The sequence below is a fragment of the Vigna unguiculata genome, chromosome 2, assembly GCF_004118075.2.
Source record: "Vigna unguiculata cultivar IT97K-499-35 chromosome 2, ASM411807v1, whole genome shotgun sequence".
In the NCBI taxonomy this organism is placed as follows: Eukaryota; Viridiplantae; Streptophyta; class Magnoliopsida; order Fabales; family Fabaceae; genus Vigna; species Vigna unguiculata.
The window spans coordinates 272,244-288,623 of NC_040280.1; the positions used below are offsets into that span (position 1 = coordinate 272,244).

The following is a 16,380-nucleotide window of genomic DNA, read 5'->3' on the forward strand; positions in this document are numbered from 1 at the left end:
ACCTATTTTAAAGGCACCTATAAAAGCCAAAGTTTAAGAAAAAAGGAAGGGTTTTGGTAATTGTGGTGAGCTGCTATAGAAAGAACACGAAATTGAGACTGTGAGAGGAGGTTTTGAGTGTGCAAAGGGCTGAAGCAAGAGGGAAATCGTGAATCAAGGGGGTCCTGTCTTCATAATTTTGATCACACATTCCAGGTTAGGGGAGCTGAACCCAAAATTCGTGTTTTTGTGTGTATTGTATGTTTTGATGGAATTATGTGCTGAAATTGTTGATGCATATGATGGAAATTGGGGTTGTGAATTTTGGTACTGCTGTGTTTTGAATTTTGGACTAAATGCATGAAAAGAGGGGTTATACATGGTATATGCGGAAATGGGGTAGAACTTGGAATTTGGGGACTTTCTGGCGTCTATGCTATGCCAATGCAATGTGGTAAATTGTGCAAATTGATTTGGTATGATCGAAATTATGTTTGGTACGTTTTAGTGTTCGAATTGAGCAACGTTGGAATGAGTTGAGTGCGTGATCAGTGAAGGAGTCTGCATTTCTCGCTCAGGCGAGCTTGGCAAAGACGCATACCCTATTGCCATACGAGCGTCTCACTCAGGCGAAGAGGATGGGTTTTGAGCGACACAGACTCTCGCTCAGGTGAGGGAGGTTCGCCTAAGTGAGATAGTGAGGAAGTTGCGCGTGTTGAGTGCGACTTCTCGTCCAGGCGAGGGTTTTCTGGGTTTTGAGCGAACCAGGGTCTAGCCCAGGCGAGATGGCCTCGCCCAGGCGAGATGGCCTCGCCTAAGCGAGATGTCATGGTCATGAGAGATGTTCTGCTTGCATTTTAGCCCAGGCGAGATTTAATTAGTTGTTTGGGCGAGAGATGATCTCGCCTAAGCGAGGGGATCTCGCCTAAGCGAAATAACGTGACTATGTTGTTGTTTTGGGCTCGCCCAGGCGAGGCAGACTAGCCTAAGCGAGACTGAGGGTCTAGCTTGGGCGAGAGTCCCTAGCTTAAGTGAGTATGTGTGAAATGCCATGTTGGGTGTGTGTTTGTATGTGCGATTTGGGTCTTTGATCCTATGTGTAGGATGTTTATGCATATGTGTTGTGTTTGGGCTTGAAGGACTAAGTCCAGTAGGGGTCTGGGATGTGCTCGGTGGTTGGACACATGATGGGCATGGAACTCATTGAGTTCCCGTCGGCTACTAATGGGCGAGGAGTCCTTAGTATGGTGATTGCATGTGTCGGGTGGACGATGGGCAAGGAATTGTTGGGTTCCCATTGGCTACTATTGGGCGAGGAGTCCATAGTATGGTGATTGCGTGTGTGCCAGGGTCCAAGTGTGAGACTTGGATGTTTTACTACAGACGAGGAGTCTGTAGGGCAGGACTATGAGCGGGATAGGCTCATAGGGTTGGACCACGAATGAGTTAGTTTCGTGGGAGCACAGAGAAGTCCCAAGACCTAGTTCATGCATATGATTCATGAAGGACTATGAGGTCATGGTTTGGGTGATTTGGAAATTATGAATTTAGTTATGTTATTTTGGGTTGGGAAACATATTTATATTCATGTTTTGTTTTTATATGTTGTGCATAGCTCACCCTTTCTGTGTGTGTGTGGCGATGATCGGATAACTTGTTATCCGGAAGCAGATGATGTGACAAGTGGGCCAGGAGATGCTTAGACTCGGAGCGAGTGCTAGCATGGAAAATTTTGTAGATACATATGTTATATGTTTATTATTTTATCTTTGAGAATATTATGTAAACCTGACAGGAGCCATTGACTTTTATTTCAGTTTTATGAATTATGGACTCCTGGTTTTATGGCTTTATGTATGAAAGTTTTAAATTTCCCGTGTTTTGGGAAATAGTTTATATTAAATGCGACACTTATTGTATTTCGAATTTTATTTATTAAATATCAGTAATATTTCTTAGAGATGTTACACCAGTCCTTAGGCTTAATTAGATTTGGGACAGTCTTTAAACATAAGGACAGAAAATATTGGGTCTTACAAATAACAGTAAAACAGTAATATTAATAAAATAAAATAATAATAATAATAATAAAATAATCAATAAAACAAAAAATGATAATAAAATAATAGTAAAATAAAATAATAATACTAATAAATATATTTATAAAATAAAATGAAATTAATAATAATAAAAAATAAAAAATAAAAAATAAAAAATAAAAATAAAAATGATAGTAATTGTAATAATAATAATTAAATAAAATAAAATTAATAATAATAAGAATAATAAGAATAATAGAAATAATAATACTTATTATTATTATTATAATTATCATTATGATTGTGATTATAATTTTAATTATAATTATCATTATCATTATCATTATCATTATAATTATAATAAAATAATAATAAAATAAAATAATAATCAACCAACATGATCAAGCATATTGTTAATGGCATACATTAGACTTGAACCTAAGTCCTTTCACATAATAAAGTACTCTCAACCATTTGAGCTAGTACTTCTCCACATCATACAAGTCAAAATTAGATTCCATAAAGGCTCCCACTACCCACATTTATTAATTATTTATTTATTTAATTAATTAATTTTCACAAGTCTTACATGAAGGTTCATTTCCTTGGCTCCAAGAGAGAAGAGAGTGTTCATTTTTTTAAGGATTAAAAACTGCACTCAAATCTGAAAGAGAATTTAGCAGCACATCACCAACAAATTCAAAGCAAAATAAAAGTTAAACAAGGAATTAATGACATATATGGACTAAACATGACTCTAGACAAAACATATGGATCTTAAAATCAAAATAAACTCAAGAACAAGGGAATAAACCGAACAAAAACAACAATTACTCAATTAAAATGAAAAGTAAACGGTAGAAACCAAATAGAACACCTAAAGCACACAAGGATGGTTCAAGATGAAGCAAATGAAGATGAACCAAAGTAAAAAGACATGAATACTCAAAATAAAAGGAACAAAAACACCAAGACAAGTAGAAGAAGGGATGAACAACACGAAATTGAAAGAAAAATGGAGAAGAAGCACTTAAATCACTAAAACCGAGAGCAACCGAGGCTCATGATACCACATGATGGCTTCTTCTTATCTCCATTGAAGCTTGCATGAAGAATGGAGGCGTCATGGATGGTGTTGGATGCGGAAGTATGAAGGAAAGAAGCTTAAGGTGTTTGGTTTGGTGTAGGTGAAAGGATTCTTAAGAGAGGTGAGGCCAACTCCTAAGGAAGAAGACTAGATTAAACTAGAGAAGAGTTTACTCTAAGGTGAGCTCAAAAGATATTTGTGCACAAATTTGGGCAGCAATTCATTACTCAATTTGAAGCTCAAAAATACATGTCCAAAACCTTCTATTTATAGGCTAAAATGAGACCAAGGAGTCTCCAAAAAGTTGAAGGAAAAAGGAGTCTAGAAAGTTGAATTTTGAAGCCAAAAAGGAGCATGTGGGAGGTGTGACTTGTCACCTAAGCAAGTCACACTTGTCTTGCCATGGGAAGCTAACTCTCATCCTTGGAGAGCAATTTTGAGAAGCTTGTAGACTTCTCTAGAGTAGATGCACTACTCTCAGCCCATTTGGTCCAATTCCCCTTTTTGGTCCAAAATTACTTCTAAAGCTCAATTTCCTCTAAGGCCCAATACATGGCCCAAGAAAACCCTATTCTACTGGACCTAAAATAAAAAGCCCAAAATAAAATCCTAATATAGTATTTACAAGCAAAAAGTCCTAGGCTAGGTCTTCACATCTTCCCTGACTCATGTGAAGTTCATCTTAGGCCTTGCATGCGCATCTAAGACTCATTCCTCTTGTATTCTCCTAGCCATGGCTCTTGTTGTAGGTCCCTTGGTTTGAGGCATCTCATCATGTGACCTGCATGGAAGAATTACATGAAAACAAAGCCATGGAGGTTCATCATTTATATATACTCCATCACCACCTATTAATTGAATTGTTTACTCAATCATTTAACTACTCCCTCGTCACCTGTTAATTGAATTGTTTACTCATCGTTCTTATTCAATAGAAGTACTTTGCGTGGTCTTTCTGTGTTTGGCATATTCAAAAGCTAAGTAGATATCCATTGATAGGGCTAAGAGAGAAACCACCATAGATATTTACTCTATTTATTGTTATTTGTGACTATGTATATTTTTTCAGTTTCTGAATAATTTCAGTGATAGTGAATTAGCACTTTTAATAGAGAAGCAACTGCCATCTATATTTATTACTACTTTTAGTTGAGGTGAAAGTAAGTTACTTATTAACTATATCTGTTAATCTTTGAGTCTGTTTTTACTCTTTCAATCAATATAAATGTAAATATATAACGCTGTTTGTAAATAAAATATTAGATTCCTTCCTTGGAGCTCAAAATTTTTCACCTTACTCTCTCTTCCTTTCTTTTCTATTTTATTCTTTTACTATAATTTTAATAGTTGATATTAGAATCCTCTAAAGCATAATGAATTATGAAACAAAGTGAAGTATGAAACATCTATGGTCTTGTTAGAAAATGCAAAGGATCTTTCTAAGATTACTGGTTACATGATCTATATGTCTATAAGGAGAGAAATTTGATAAGACAAGGTCATGTTAAAGGTGTTTTGCTAGTGAATCAAAATGATATTAAGAAGAATAAAAAGAAAAGTGTAGAATAACCATAAATTAAATAATACAAGAAAAATAATGGTAACAATGACAAGCTGCGATTGGAGCAGCCCCACATCGCCACTTGTTTACAGGATTCTTCAGGTTAGTTACGGTTGCCATGTACCCATTAAGACCACGGCCAGTATATGGTAGCAGATGTGTCCAAGGACCTGCAATGATATCAAAGGTTATTAACAAAAATGGAAATGGGAAACATTTTCAGATGAAATTGACGAGAAGAGCTAATAAACAAAGGGAGATTCCTGAATCAACATACATATGCGTAATCATAGTCAAATTTTGATGGTAGAGATCCACGAGCTTGATAACCAAAGAAGTGGCAAATGCCCAAATAGAAAGTTCTAGTAAATACAACTCTTTTGCGTCTGTGTACAAGACAAAATAAACAGAATCCAAAACAACTAGTAAAAATACCTCGCTGGGGCATTTTGCTGCAGCAAATGTTGGTGCATGCCGCCCACCATCGGTTTTTATGTCACCCCTTAAAGATACTGTATTTCAACATTCAGAAACCTCTTTGGAGAATGCAAAGGTAATCAATCATACATGTAGTTCCAAGATGATTAAGCATACCCCCAATGATAACAAGCTCGTCATCAAGTTTCAAATTGTTGAATGCAACAAGTGCATCCGTTTTCACTCCACTTGTTTCCAATGATGGCTTGACTGATAACCAGTTCACCAGTTTGGCTAGTGAACTAGCCTATCCAGACTGGATTCTCCATCTATCGGAATTAGTTTAAAGAGAAGGCAGAAGAGGGAGAAATCTCGGGATCATTATAAATTGGGAAACTAAGCTTCAACTCTGCTTTTGAAAGAGGAAACCCCTTTAAGGATAAACTTCTTCAATTCTTTACCTATAATTTAATAGATACTGCCTAAACATTCGTTTTTCATTCCTTTCTGTCTTTTGTTATCTCTATCCCTCAAAAGTCAGAACCAGTTTCTGGGATCCAAACATACGATATCTCACCAAGTGATATTTCCAATCACATTCATTCCACCTACTTGCTCCTGCTCTAAACTAGGTGTACACCGTACAGAGACATGGTCATCTGTTGCATATGGTTGAAAATATCTGAAGGCCAATATTTTACCTTAGAAGAAGCTGAAAAATCATATACTATATTGTCCATTGCCCAAGATATCATCCAAGATGCGGATTGGTCCCATATGACCCAATTTGTTAAAGAAGCCTCGTACCAGCACATCCCAAGTGACAATATTGGGAAATATTCCATTATTTAACATTTTATTTAGATAAACAACTGCCTCTTCAATGCCTAACCAATTGCATATGCCCCACAAGAGGCTAGTGTGTGCTATTATGTCGGAACAGAATTCCTTTCCCGCTGTTATTTTATCCAAAAGCTGCATGGCAGTTTTAACCTTACCCAGTTTGGAGTATGCATAAATAACTATATTAACCGTAACTGCATCTGGCTTCACGCCAGTTACCAACATTCTCCCCAAAACCTGCAAAACCAATTCCTGCATTCCATGACTAGAAAATCCATACATAACAGTGTTGTAAGTGACAGAATTTAGCTCCACCTTCCTCTCTTCCAATTCTCTAATAAGCTCGCAAGCTTCTCTAAAACCATTTGCACAAAACAGCCCATCCAACAATTCGTTATAGGATCTTATATCAGGAAAACACCCATAACTCTGCATCTGATCAACCACACGCAAAGCCCATTGCACTCTCCCTCCACGACACAAGCCCTTGATAAACGTGTTGAATGTAACAACACTAGGAGGACAACCATCAGCAACCATATTATCAATAAGCCGATAAGCCTGGTCAAACATAGAATTCTTACAAAGAACATCCACCATGGAGGTGTACACCACCACATTAGGCCGAACCCCACAATCTATCATCCTGTTCCACGTTTCAGAAGCGCCCTGCAAATCGCCAGCCTTCGCAAACCCATGAACAATTGTACTATACGTGGTCACGTTAGGCCTGCAAAACCAATCCTTCTCCATCCGATCACAAACCATCACAGCCTCATCCACATTCCCATTACAGCACAGGCCATACAACAGCGTGTTGTATGCAACAACATTCGGCCGAACCCCCTCCAACACCATAAACCTCCACAACCCAACCGCCTCCCCCACTCTCCCTTCAAAGAAATGACCTTTCATCAAAGAACTAAAAGTGTGAACATTTGGCCTGCAACCTCTCCTCACCATCTGCCCGAAAATCGCGAGCGACAACTCAACCTCCCCAATATCCGAAAGGCAACTAATGACACTAGAGTAACTCACAACATCAGGATCAACCCCTTTCACCACCATCTCATTCACCAAACCAAACACCTCCCCAATTCTCCCCTCCTTGCACAATCCACAAACCAAAGCATTGCAAACAGACACCACACTCTCCACCCCAAATCTCTTCGCCGCCTCCCTCGCCTCATCCACCCGACCATCCCTACACATCCCCGCCACAACCGTCGTGTAACTGACCTTATCCGGGACACACCCTCTCTTGGACATTTCCACAAGCAGCTTGCAGGCACCATCCACCTTCCCATTTTTACACAGTGCCTTTAAAAGAATATTGTAAGTAAACACATTAGGCTCCAACCCTTCACCTTTCATGTTCTCATAAACAGCCCCAATGGCGTGAAACCTGTTTTCAGCTTCACCAACAAGCGCATCGAGCAAGTGATTGTAAATTTTCACAGTGGGCTTACACCCAAACTCCTTGATCCTGTAAAACAACTTCAGAGCCCGCTCGCCCAACCCAGCTCTCTTGTAAGAGTTCAAAACGCATATGAACAAGTCCTCAGAACACGGAACGCCTTCGATTTTCATCTGCTGAAGAAGATAGTGGATGCTGTCGATTTCAACGTTGCTTCTTCCAAGTTTCTCGATCATGATGTGGTAGGTTAAAGGTGTGTGCTTGAAGACCGTGGAAGTGGCCACGTGTTGGAAGTATTCGAGCGCGCGCGTGACGTCATGCTCGCGGCTAAGCGCTTGGGCGACGTGGGGCTCGGGTATGGGGGAGGAGGGTGGTGGTTCGAGGTGGCGCGTGGGGAGCACGAAGGGGATTGACGGTTTGCGATGTTTTAGTAAAAGGGAATAACCGTCTTTCAGGTACATTGTATGGCTTTTAGGTTAATGAAATCGAAGGAATACTGGAGAACGGAATGCGAACTTGTGATCGGGGAAACTATGGCCTACGCTGCGTTTTCCTGACAGAGAATCTTGGAGAAGTGAAGCACCAATTTTTACTCTGTCACTGCACCTATATTTTTTTCATTTAAATAACTTTATTTAATGCAAATATACTTTTTAGTCCTAAAACTTTTTTAAATATTTATAATTTTACTCAATTTTAGGTAGTTATTTTGTTATTTTAGACATAAGTAGGCAAGATTAGAAGAAATTTGAATGATATTTATGAAAGAATAATTATAAATATGCAAAAAATTATACTCTTAAAATATGTAGATAACTTATAATATTTGATGTTATTAAGATACGGTGCAATCACTTTTACTATTTGGATAATGTATTTTTATTTTCTATTCTATTTAATTTTAGAATATAATTAAAATTAATATATATATATATATATATATATATATATACACGGTGCAATCGATATTTCAATTAGGGTCACGTATATGTATCTTATATGTATTCGTGTTTGATACTTTAAGATACTTTATCGATACTTATTAGCAAAGTATCTAATTTATCAAATCGTAGTACAATACATGAAATCATTGTTAATGACCAATATCAATGACAAAAAATAATTAGTCACTATATAGTGACCAATTTAAGTATCAATTTAAAATTTAAAAATTATTGACAACTAAAATAGTTAAAAAAAATTATAATTGATCTATAAATTGATAATTAAAATAATCTTTATTATGAATTGGTTTATAAATTGATCATTAACATTAGTTACCAAAGTTTTGGCTACCAAAACAATTGATCTCTAATTAGAAAATTGGTTTCTAACATATTTTTTGTTATTAAAATTGATCATTCTTTAAGAGTTTTCTTATAATAATACTTGTATAATAACAATAATTTATATTTTTTATGTTGACAACTTTAGTACATATAGTTTTAATTTAGATTCGCACAATAATAATCATATATTTATTATATTTTTAAAACTTATTGTAAATTTTTAATATTCATATATAATATATTTACCGCATATCGTATTTTATTATTTTTAAAATAAACATAACAATCACTTCAACACGCAAAATAATAAAATTCTCCAAACCAAAACTGTAAATTTGGTAAATACATGAACTAAAACTACAATTAGGTATATACTTTAATAGGTTAAAATACTTCCTTGGTCCATGTTTTTGTTGAAAAATCTCAAATAAGTCCTAAGATTTTTTTAGTCTCAATTAGGTCCATATTTTTGAAAATGTGTAACAATTAGGTCCATTCTGTCATTCCGTTAGTATAGAGTTAACGGTGTTAAAGATCTCAAATAAGTCCTAAGATTTTTTTTTAGTCTCAATTAGGTCCATATTTTTGAAAATGTGTAACAATTAGGTCCATTCCGTCATTCTGTTAGTATAGAGTTAACGGTGTTAAAGATGTGCCACGTGTTAGCTTCACATTTTTTTGAATTTTTTGAATTTTTTTTTGAAAATTATTCATGACACGTGTCACGTCAATATTGTGCCACGTGTCAAGTCAGTAAGGTGACACGTGTCAAATCATTATCTGAATCTCAATTTGGTCCATATATTTGTTATTTTTATTGTATTTCAGTCCATTTTTTTAAAATTTTTTAAATATATTTATTTTAACTTTTTACAAAATTGTTTTAAAATTTTATATTTAAATTTATAAAATTGTTAATTTTAAACCAACTCTAACATTTGTATATAAATTATTTAAAACAATTTTATAACAAGTTAAAATAAATATTTTAAAATTTTAAAACAAAATATAAAATAAACTTATATTATTAAAATGTTTAATAAAAATATCATTATAACATTTATATAAAAGTTAAATTTGATTTCAATTTGGAGAGGATGAAATTGAAAATTAAAAAAAAATGGACTGAAATATAATTACAATAACAAATATATAGATCAAATTAAGATTCAAATAATGACTTGACACGTGTTACCTTACTGACTTGACACGTGACACAATATTGATGTGACACATGACATGAATAATTTTCAAAAAAAATTAAAAAAATTCAAAAAAAATTCAAAAAAATTCAAAAAAATGAGAAGCTGACACGTGACATATCTTTAACACCATTAACACCATACTAACGGAATAAGCTTAATTATTACACATTTATAAAAATATGGGAGACTAAAAAAAAATCTTAGAACCTATTTGAAATTTTTCAACAAAAACATGGACCAAGAAAGTATTTTAACCTTAATTTAATACTGGGTGGAAGAGAAATATCTTTTATTGATTTCTTTAATCAAAACGACTTAAGATTTATTTAGAGAAACTTTTCTGTAAATTCTTACTAAAATAGAAACAAAAAAACTAATTTATATATTAGTTAAAGCTAATATGTAATAGCCCTCTCATAATATCTCAAAAAAATTAATTTAAACAAGTATATAGATTAATTTAAACTTATGAAAAGAATTATTTTCTTATTCTTGCATCATAGAAAGGTGAATATTGCATAATTATTAGGAAACTTGGTCAACATTAATGGTATCATTCTCCTATAGAAAAGCAGAGCACTTTCCACGTGTTCGGTCGCAGATGCAAAGTTCTAAAAGCAACATGTAATAAATCACGTGCTAGTTCTGAATGCTAGAATTTAAAGGGCTGGAATTTCACTTTGGGATATAAACGTTTGGAACAAAAACATAAGATCAGAATATGAAAAGAGAAATGTCCTAGGAAGAACAAAGATAACAAAACAGTAACAATCTTAAGCACCAAGCTAAATTATCAAACATTGTCTCACATGGAATGAACTCTCATGTCTTGAAAAAACAAAAAAATATTTGGGAACACAGCCAAAACTTTGACTACAGTATAATCTCACCCTTGACATGCACCATGTCAGATCTAACTTATTTCCAATCATCAGCTACTTCCATGGCTACAAAATGAAGAAACTAAACCTTAGGCCTGAAAATTTTGGAAAAGAATACAACTTCCATCTGCTCCTCTCAAAGGGCTGCCAGACTGTTCGTAGAAGTGGTTGACATGGCTGCCAGAACTTCAGTCACCGACGCCATCACGCTGAGCGCCGCCTTCAAAACCTCCTGAGGGCACCCTGGTTTTACAATGGTTCGGACCTGAAATTTTAAGGACAAATTCCATCAGAATGAGAAAATAGTTTTACCTTCAATGATAACTACCATAATGCTATATGATGATTTCTGACTGGTTGATAGTTTAAGTTTTTAGAGTGATGCAGCATAGAAAGTAAACAACTCTTTGACAATGTTATGCCTCATACCAACAAAACATGCTGATCAAGAGTTAACTTGGTACTCAAGAACTAGGTCCTAACTCCATAAAAAGGTAGCAATAACCATAAAGAAAATGTTAATGTAAAAACTAGCTCTATATAAGGTTCTGCAAAAGTTTGGCTTGTGCTCTAGTTCTGTAAAAATGAAAGTTTTTATAGGCAAGACCTGTTCAAGGTACTCCTGAAGCTTCTTAATGCGGCCCATGTAGTCCTGGTCTTCAACAGAGAGAGTTATGACTTTGGCATCTGCACCAGGACCATCAAACTGAAGTGGACCTGGATTTCTGTAAATATCATCCATGAGAAAGCTTGCTGCTTTTTGTCTCAACAGCCTGCAACCAAAAAAAATCATGCATCAGTCAGAGAAATGCCCTCAATAGAAACACTACAAAGAAATGAGACCAAGCAAGCTGATTACTATTGTCAAGTAAATGTTTAATCCATGTATGTGAACTTACTGATTTTCAAATAAAATCTCTAGCAAAAGACTTATATTCCATGTAAAGGTATATATGCACACATGCATCACACAACATGACAAGAAAACTTACTCATAAGCTTTGCCTCTCAAGTCCACGGTAGCTGGATGAATAGCAGGTTTTCCAATCGATGTGGCTCCTGGATTTGGAGACCATCGCTTCACAGTCATCATAGCCTAAAGTTCACCAGAGGCAAAATCCATGAGTCTCTACCATGGAAAGCATTGAGATATGACACAAAGCTATCATCATAAATAAACATAAAGTAAATAATACAAGAAAAATAATGATAATAATGACATACTGCGATTGGAGCAGCCCCACATCGCCACTTGTTTACAGGATTCTTCAGGTTGGTTACAGTTGCCATGTATCCATTAAGACCTGCGGCCAGTATATGGTAGCAGATGTGTCCAAGGACCTGCAATGATATCAAAGGTTAATAACAAAAGTTTGAATGGGAAACACTTTCAGATGATATTGACTACAAGAGCTAATAAACAAAGGGAGATTACTGAATCAACATACATATGCATAATCACAGTCAAATTTTGATGGTAGCGATCCACGAGCTTGGTAACCAAAAAAGTGGCAGATGGCATTGAACTTCTTTCCCTTGTATGTGCCTTCTTTCTGTCAAAAGGAACAAGAAAATATTTTAAATGTCAACACAGCCGTGGAAAATTTACCTTTAAGTCACTAAAAGCAAAGACAGCTCTACAATGTTTTTCAAACCATCAACAAAATGAAATTAATCAAGATAGTCATCATATAAAGTATGGCTCAAGATTATATCATTCATAACTGACATAGTTGACCCTTCATGATGATATTCAAAGAGAAAATGTTCTTACTTTATAAATCACAAGGAATAGAAAAGGAATAAAAAGAGTTCCATGGTAAACTGTGACAAAGCATGTGCACGACAGACAGGGTTGCCTATTTAAATCAAAATATGCATCGCAGAGATCACAAACAAATAAACTCATGTTAATAATCATTAGAAGTACAAAGATGATGGAGAGTCAAGTAAAAGGAAGGAGTATTGGGGAGAGAATGGAACAGAGATTGAGTGACCATACCAGGCGCTTGTTTATCTCTGCTTCCACAAGATATGCTAGTAATTTCTCAGTTTCAATCTGCAAATCATTACAAAGGAAGAACAGAGACATGAATGAAGGAATCTGAAATTCTCTATCAATTCATACAAGCAAAGTATCTTCTTGTGATTATTACCTGTGATAACTGTGCTGAGTCATCGGATTCAGGGTAAAGGAGCAACTGCAGTATTGAAGATCATAGTCAGATTTTCTATCATAGACTTTAGAACTAAATTGACAAAATACCAGCTGGTGTTCAGCATGGTAGATGAGTTTACCTGTCTCCTAATAAAGGGAGGCAAAAATTCAAATAGAGCAGATGCCCATGGTGAAAGCTGAGAAGATATCTTGTCAACAGCAACACCTTGTCTGAGTAATCCATGAATTTCCTGAGGTACAAAAAGGTATTGGAAGGAACAGATTAGATTATGGTTAATCTCTCCCACAAGAGACGAAAATTGCAAAACTAATATATAAACACAATGAGAGAAACTATCAGTTTATGATGCTTCAACAGTCTACAATGTATACTTGACCATCGAGAAAGAGGAGTTTATACCTTCAAGAGTGCATACACTTCAGGAATGCTCTCTATCAGCCCTTCTGGAAGGAGGATTACTCCATGGTATTTGTCTGAGAAAAACAGAGGAATGTGACATTAGATCTCAATACACACATATATATAAAGAGGCAATTCAGATTGTTCAAACCTTGCTCTGCCCTAGTCTGAACTGCATCAGTAATCTGTTTTGTTATTTCAAAAAGGGTCAGCTTTGATGCAGCAACCTCCTCACCAAGAATTACCTGCATAAAACGTATTAAAGATAAATGTAAGCATGGAACCATAACAAAATAAGCATAAATGATGTGAGACAATAATACACACCATGTTTGGATGGGACTGGAGAGTGCATTCCAAAGCAACGTGTGATGCCTTGCGCCCCATAAGACGGATAAAATAATAATACTGGAAAACGAAAGAAAGTAATGAAAAGAAAACTAATGAAAGTAGCAATGCCTACCCTTTTACAAATTTATACACACGCGTACACACAATGATATCAAAGAAAATCATGCAAGATACATTAGACTCATTACCTTCTCTGCAGACAGTGCATCAGTGCAGACATTGCTGATGAGCTGAGAATTGACCTGAGTAAACAGAAAGTAAAATTTTACTGGTACTTCAATTGCTCATTATTTCATAGCATGTGCAATCATTTTATCAAACAAAATGCCCTGAAGAGAGGGGAAAAATTCTCACACATGGCCGTGTCATGATGAAAATAATTAAGCCATTATCAAATTTTATGGTAGATGGTATACAGTGTCAAGATTACCAGTTACATAAAATCATGTTTTCCATACAAAGTATTTAGAATAGTAAATATACTGTGATCTACCATATGTTAACGCAAAAATAATATTTATATTATGAATAAATGTCTTAATCACAAGAAAAATACCTTACAAATTGTATCAAAACCAACATTCGTTTCCACAAACTGGTTTTTAAGATCTCCATTAAGAGTCACAGGTACACCAACCACCTGCAGAATCGAACTAATCCATAAATTGGAAATTTATATGAAATTAAGTGTGATGTAAAGAACAGCTAAAACTTAAACAAATTAAAATTAATTAATTATGAATACAAAAAAGCGATACCAAATATAAAGCTTCAGTAAAGACCACTCTAACAGAAAATGAACAAAATTCAAAACATCGAATAAAAATACCTTAGTGGGGCAGTTGGCTACAGCAAAAGTTTCTGCAAGTTGTGCAGCATCCGTGTTTGAAGTCACCCCTGAAAGATAATGCATTTCAGCATTTAGAAACCTCTTTTGAGGATGTAATGATAATAACTGATACATGAAGGTTCAAGACGCTTAGGCATACCTCCGATGATGACAAGGCCGTCCAGTTTCAAATTGTTGCATGTTGCAAGCGCAGCATTAACCTGCTCGGTGGTCCTAATTTGATCTTTTGTCCGGCCAAGTAAATCATAACCACCTGTGAAACAACAACCATAATCAGACAGCAAATAGTTAATAACACAAATGATAAACTAATGGCTATTATCACTTGCCACAATTGACCAATAAGGAGCTAATAACCCAATTGATTAACTAATGACCATCATCAAAAAACTTCGCCTGCCACAACCAACCTTGGTTTTTGTATGTGGAAAGAACACTGTCGGTTATCTCGAGAGTTTTCTGGGCAAACAGACCTTCTGAACCACCTGCAGTTGGAAGAAACAAGGAAATGCAGACCTGGTTATTCATTTGTCAAACAAACAACAGTATTTCATGGTTAATGTAAACACTTTTATTGTTTGTAATACATAGCATGAGATATACGAATATTCAAAGTAAACTAAAGACAGTAAAGACGCCCAATTACAACATTGTTTACAAAAAGAAAAGCTGAAGATCCATCGAGCAAATAAATTCAATTACCAAGAAATCCAAGCAAAACACTGTTGGAATTATGAATTTTGAGAGCATTGTGGAGACCCCAGATAACATTGTGTCCTCCAGGAGATTGTCTCCCACAAAAGACAACTCCCACTCTACAACAACCCAATCAGTATTATGAAATTCATATCAAAACAGATTCATAACAATGCCCAGGAAACACGAACATGATAAGCAGACACAGACCTAATAGGAGGGAACTCGGTTATGATCTGAGCATCAGGGACTTTGGCAGTGGCCCTGAGAAAGTGAGCCAAAGGGTGTCCGTAGGTGTGAGGAAAAGCCCTGGCGATGGTGGGGGCGTCAGTGGGGTCAGCAGTGGTGGTAGCATCACCAAATTCAACCCTCACAGTGGTTCCCTGAACAAAAAAGCCAAAAGGGTCATCACCCAAATGAAAAATAAAAATCAAAACTTTGAAAACCCCACTGCTCCCACAACCCCTGAAACCCACAAGATCTGAAACCAGCCAGCACCTGCAGGCAAGGGGGAAGCTCCGGCTGGTACAAAGACCGAATCTTTTGAAGATCTGAAAGCTCCCTGGGAATACCATAATCAGAATCCATGGATTCAACCCCTTTGATGCCTCAACAGAGAGAACAAAAAAACGTACGAAAGAAACACACTCCGACGTTGTTGTTGTTCTAAGCTACTACTGTGTGAGTGTAACTATTGTGGTTTGGTGCAGTTGTTGAGTGGTGAAAGTTGGGTGATGGGTAGGGTACCCTTTTAAGTGCACCTACCAAACTCGTTTTTTTTTTCTCTGATTCTTCAAAACAAATGACTACTCTATCCAACAAGAACTGACCAACCAAGCCCACCGAATTAGGGTCTTTTTACCATATAGCTATTCGAATATTCTCCTTATTCTCATTTTTTCTTTTTCTTTTTCAATAAATTACTCTAAACAAGTTTGGTGAAGATAAACAAAACAAACATAACCTCTTCCTGTTATGTTTATCTTCACCCTAACTTTCTTTGGTTTAAAAAAAAAACACTACTTTTTGCCTTAACTTTTTCATTGTTTAACAACACTATTAACTGTTTTAAAATATTACAGTGTTCACTTGGAAAAAAATAGGAAACTTCCTTTTTTAAGAGTAATAGCAATAAATTCCATTGTCACCTGGTGTTTTTTTGTATTATGAATAATCTACCTTGTTT

General features: G+C 35.6%; 2 protein-coding genes across 2 annotated transcripts; both read right to left on the reverse strand.

Annotated features, from left to right (window-relative positions):
* Nucleotides 1-4,522: 4,522 nt before the first annotated feature.
* On the reverse strand, nucleotides 4,523-7,955 carry LOC114167349 (pentatricopeptide repeat-containing protein At3g48810). Its single transcript, XM_028052425.1, has 2 exons — nucleotides 5,102-7,955; nucleotides 4,523-4,836 (listed from the first exon to the last, which is right to left on the reverse strand). Exon 1 carries the CDS (start codon nucleotides 7,802-7,804, stop codon nucleotides 5,804-5,806), a length of 2,001 nt encoding a protein of 666 aa, XP_027908226.1. The 5' UTR covers nucleotides 7,805-7,955; the 3' UTR covers nucleotides 4,523-4,836; nucleotides 5,102-5,803.
* Nucleotides 7,956-10,548: 2,593 nt separating this feature from the next.
* On the reverse strand, nucleotides 10,549-15,998 carry LOC114173884 (pyrophosphate--fructose 6-phosphate 1-phosphotransferase subunit alpha). Its single transcript, XM_028058544.1, has 19 exons — nucleotides 15,693-15,998; nucleotides 15,405-15,577; nucleotides 15,201-15,313; nucleotides 14,909-14,983; nucleotides 14,638-14,751; nucleotides 14,478-14,545; nucleotides 14,205-14,288; nucleotides 13,837-13,890; nucleotides 13,625-13,705; nucleotides 13,449-13,542; nucleotides 13,298-13,371; nucleotides 13,017-13,127; nucleotides 12,875-12,919; nucleotides 12,721-12,777; nucleotides 12,167-12,271; nucleotides 11,943-12,059; nucleotides 11,711-11,814; nucleotides 11,326-11,491; nucleotides 10,549-10,983 (listed from the first exon to the last, which is right to left on the reverse strand). The coding sequence occupies exons 1-19, from the start codon at nucleotides 15,780-15,782 to the stop codon at nucleotides 10,855-10,857; spliced, it is 1,854 nt and encodes a 617-aa protein (XP_027914345.1). The 5' UTR covers nucleotides 15,783-15,998; the 3' UTR covers nucleotides 10,549-10,854.
* Between the last annotated feature and the right edge of the window lie 382 nt (nucleotides 15,999-16,380).

What these genes read in the sequence shown, in the direction of transcription:
- LOC114167349 (XM_028052425.1), bottom strand. Translation starts at nt 7,804, where the DNA reads ATGTACCTGAAAGACGGTTATTCCCTTTTACTAAAACATCGCAAACCG.
- LOC114173884 (XM_028058544.1), bottom strand. Translation starts at nt 15,782, where the DNA reads ATGGATTCTGATTATGGTATTCCCAGGGAGCTTTCAGATCTTCAAAAG. An exon ending in ACCGAGTTCCCTCCTATTAG is followed by an intron (nt 15,314 to 15,404) that starts GTCTGTGTCTGC and finishes GGGTTGTTGTAG; the next exon opens with AGTGGGAGTTGTCTTTTGTG. An exon ending in GTTTTGATACAATTTGTAAG is followed by an intron (nt 13,891 to 14,204) that starts GTATTTTTCTTG and finishes CTGTTTACTCAG; the next exon opens with GTCAATTCTCAGCTCATCAG.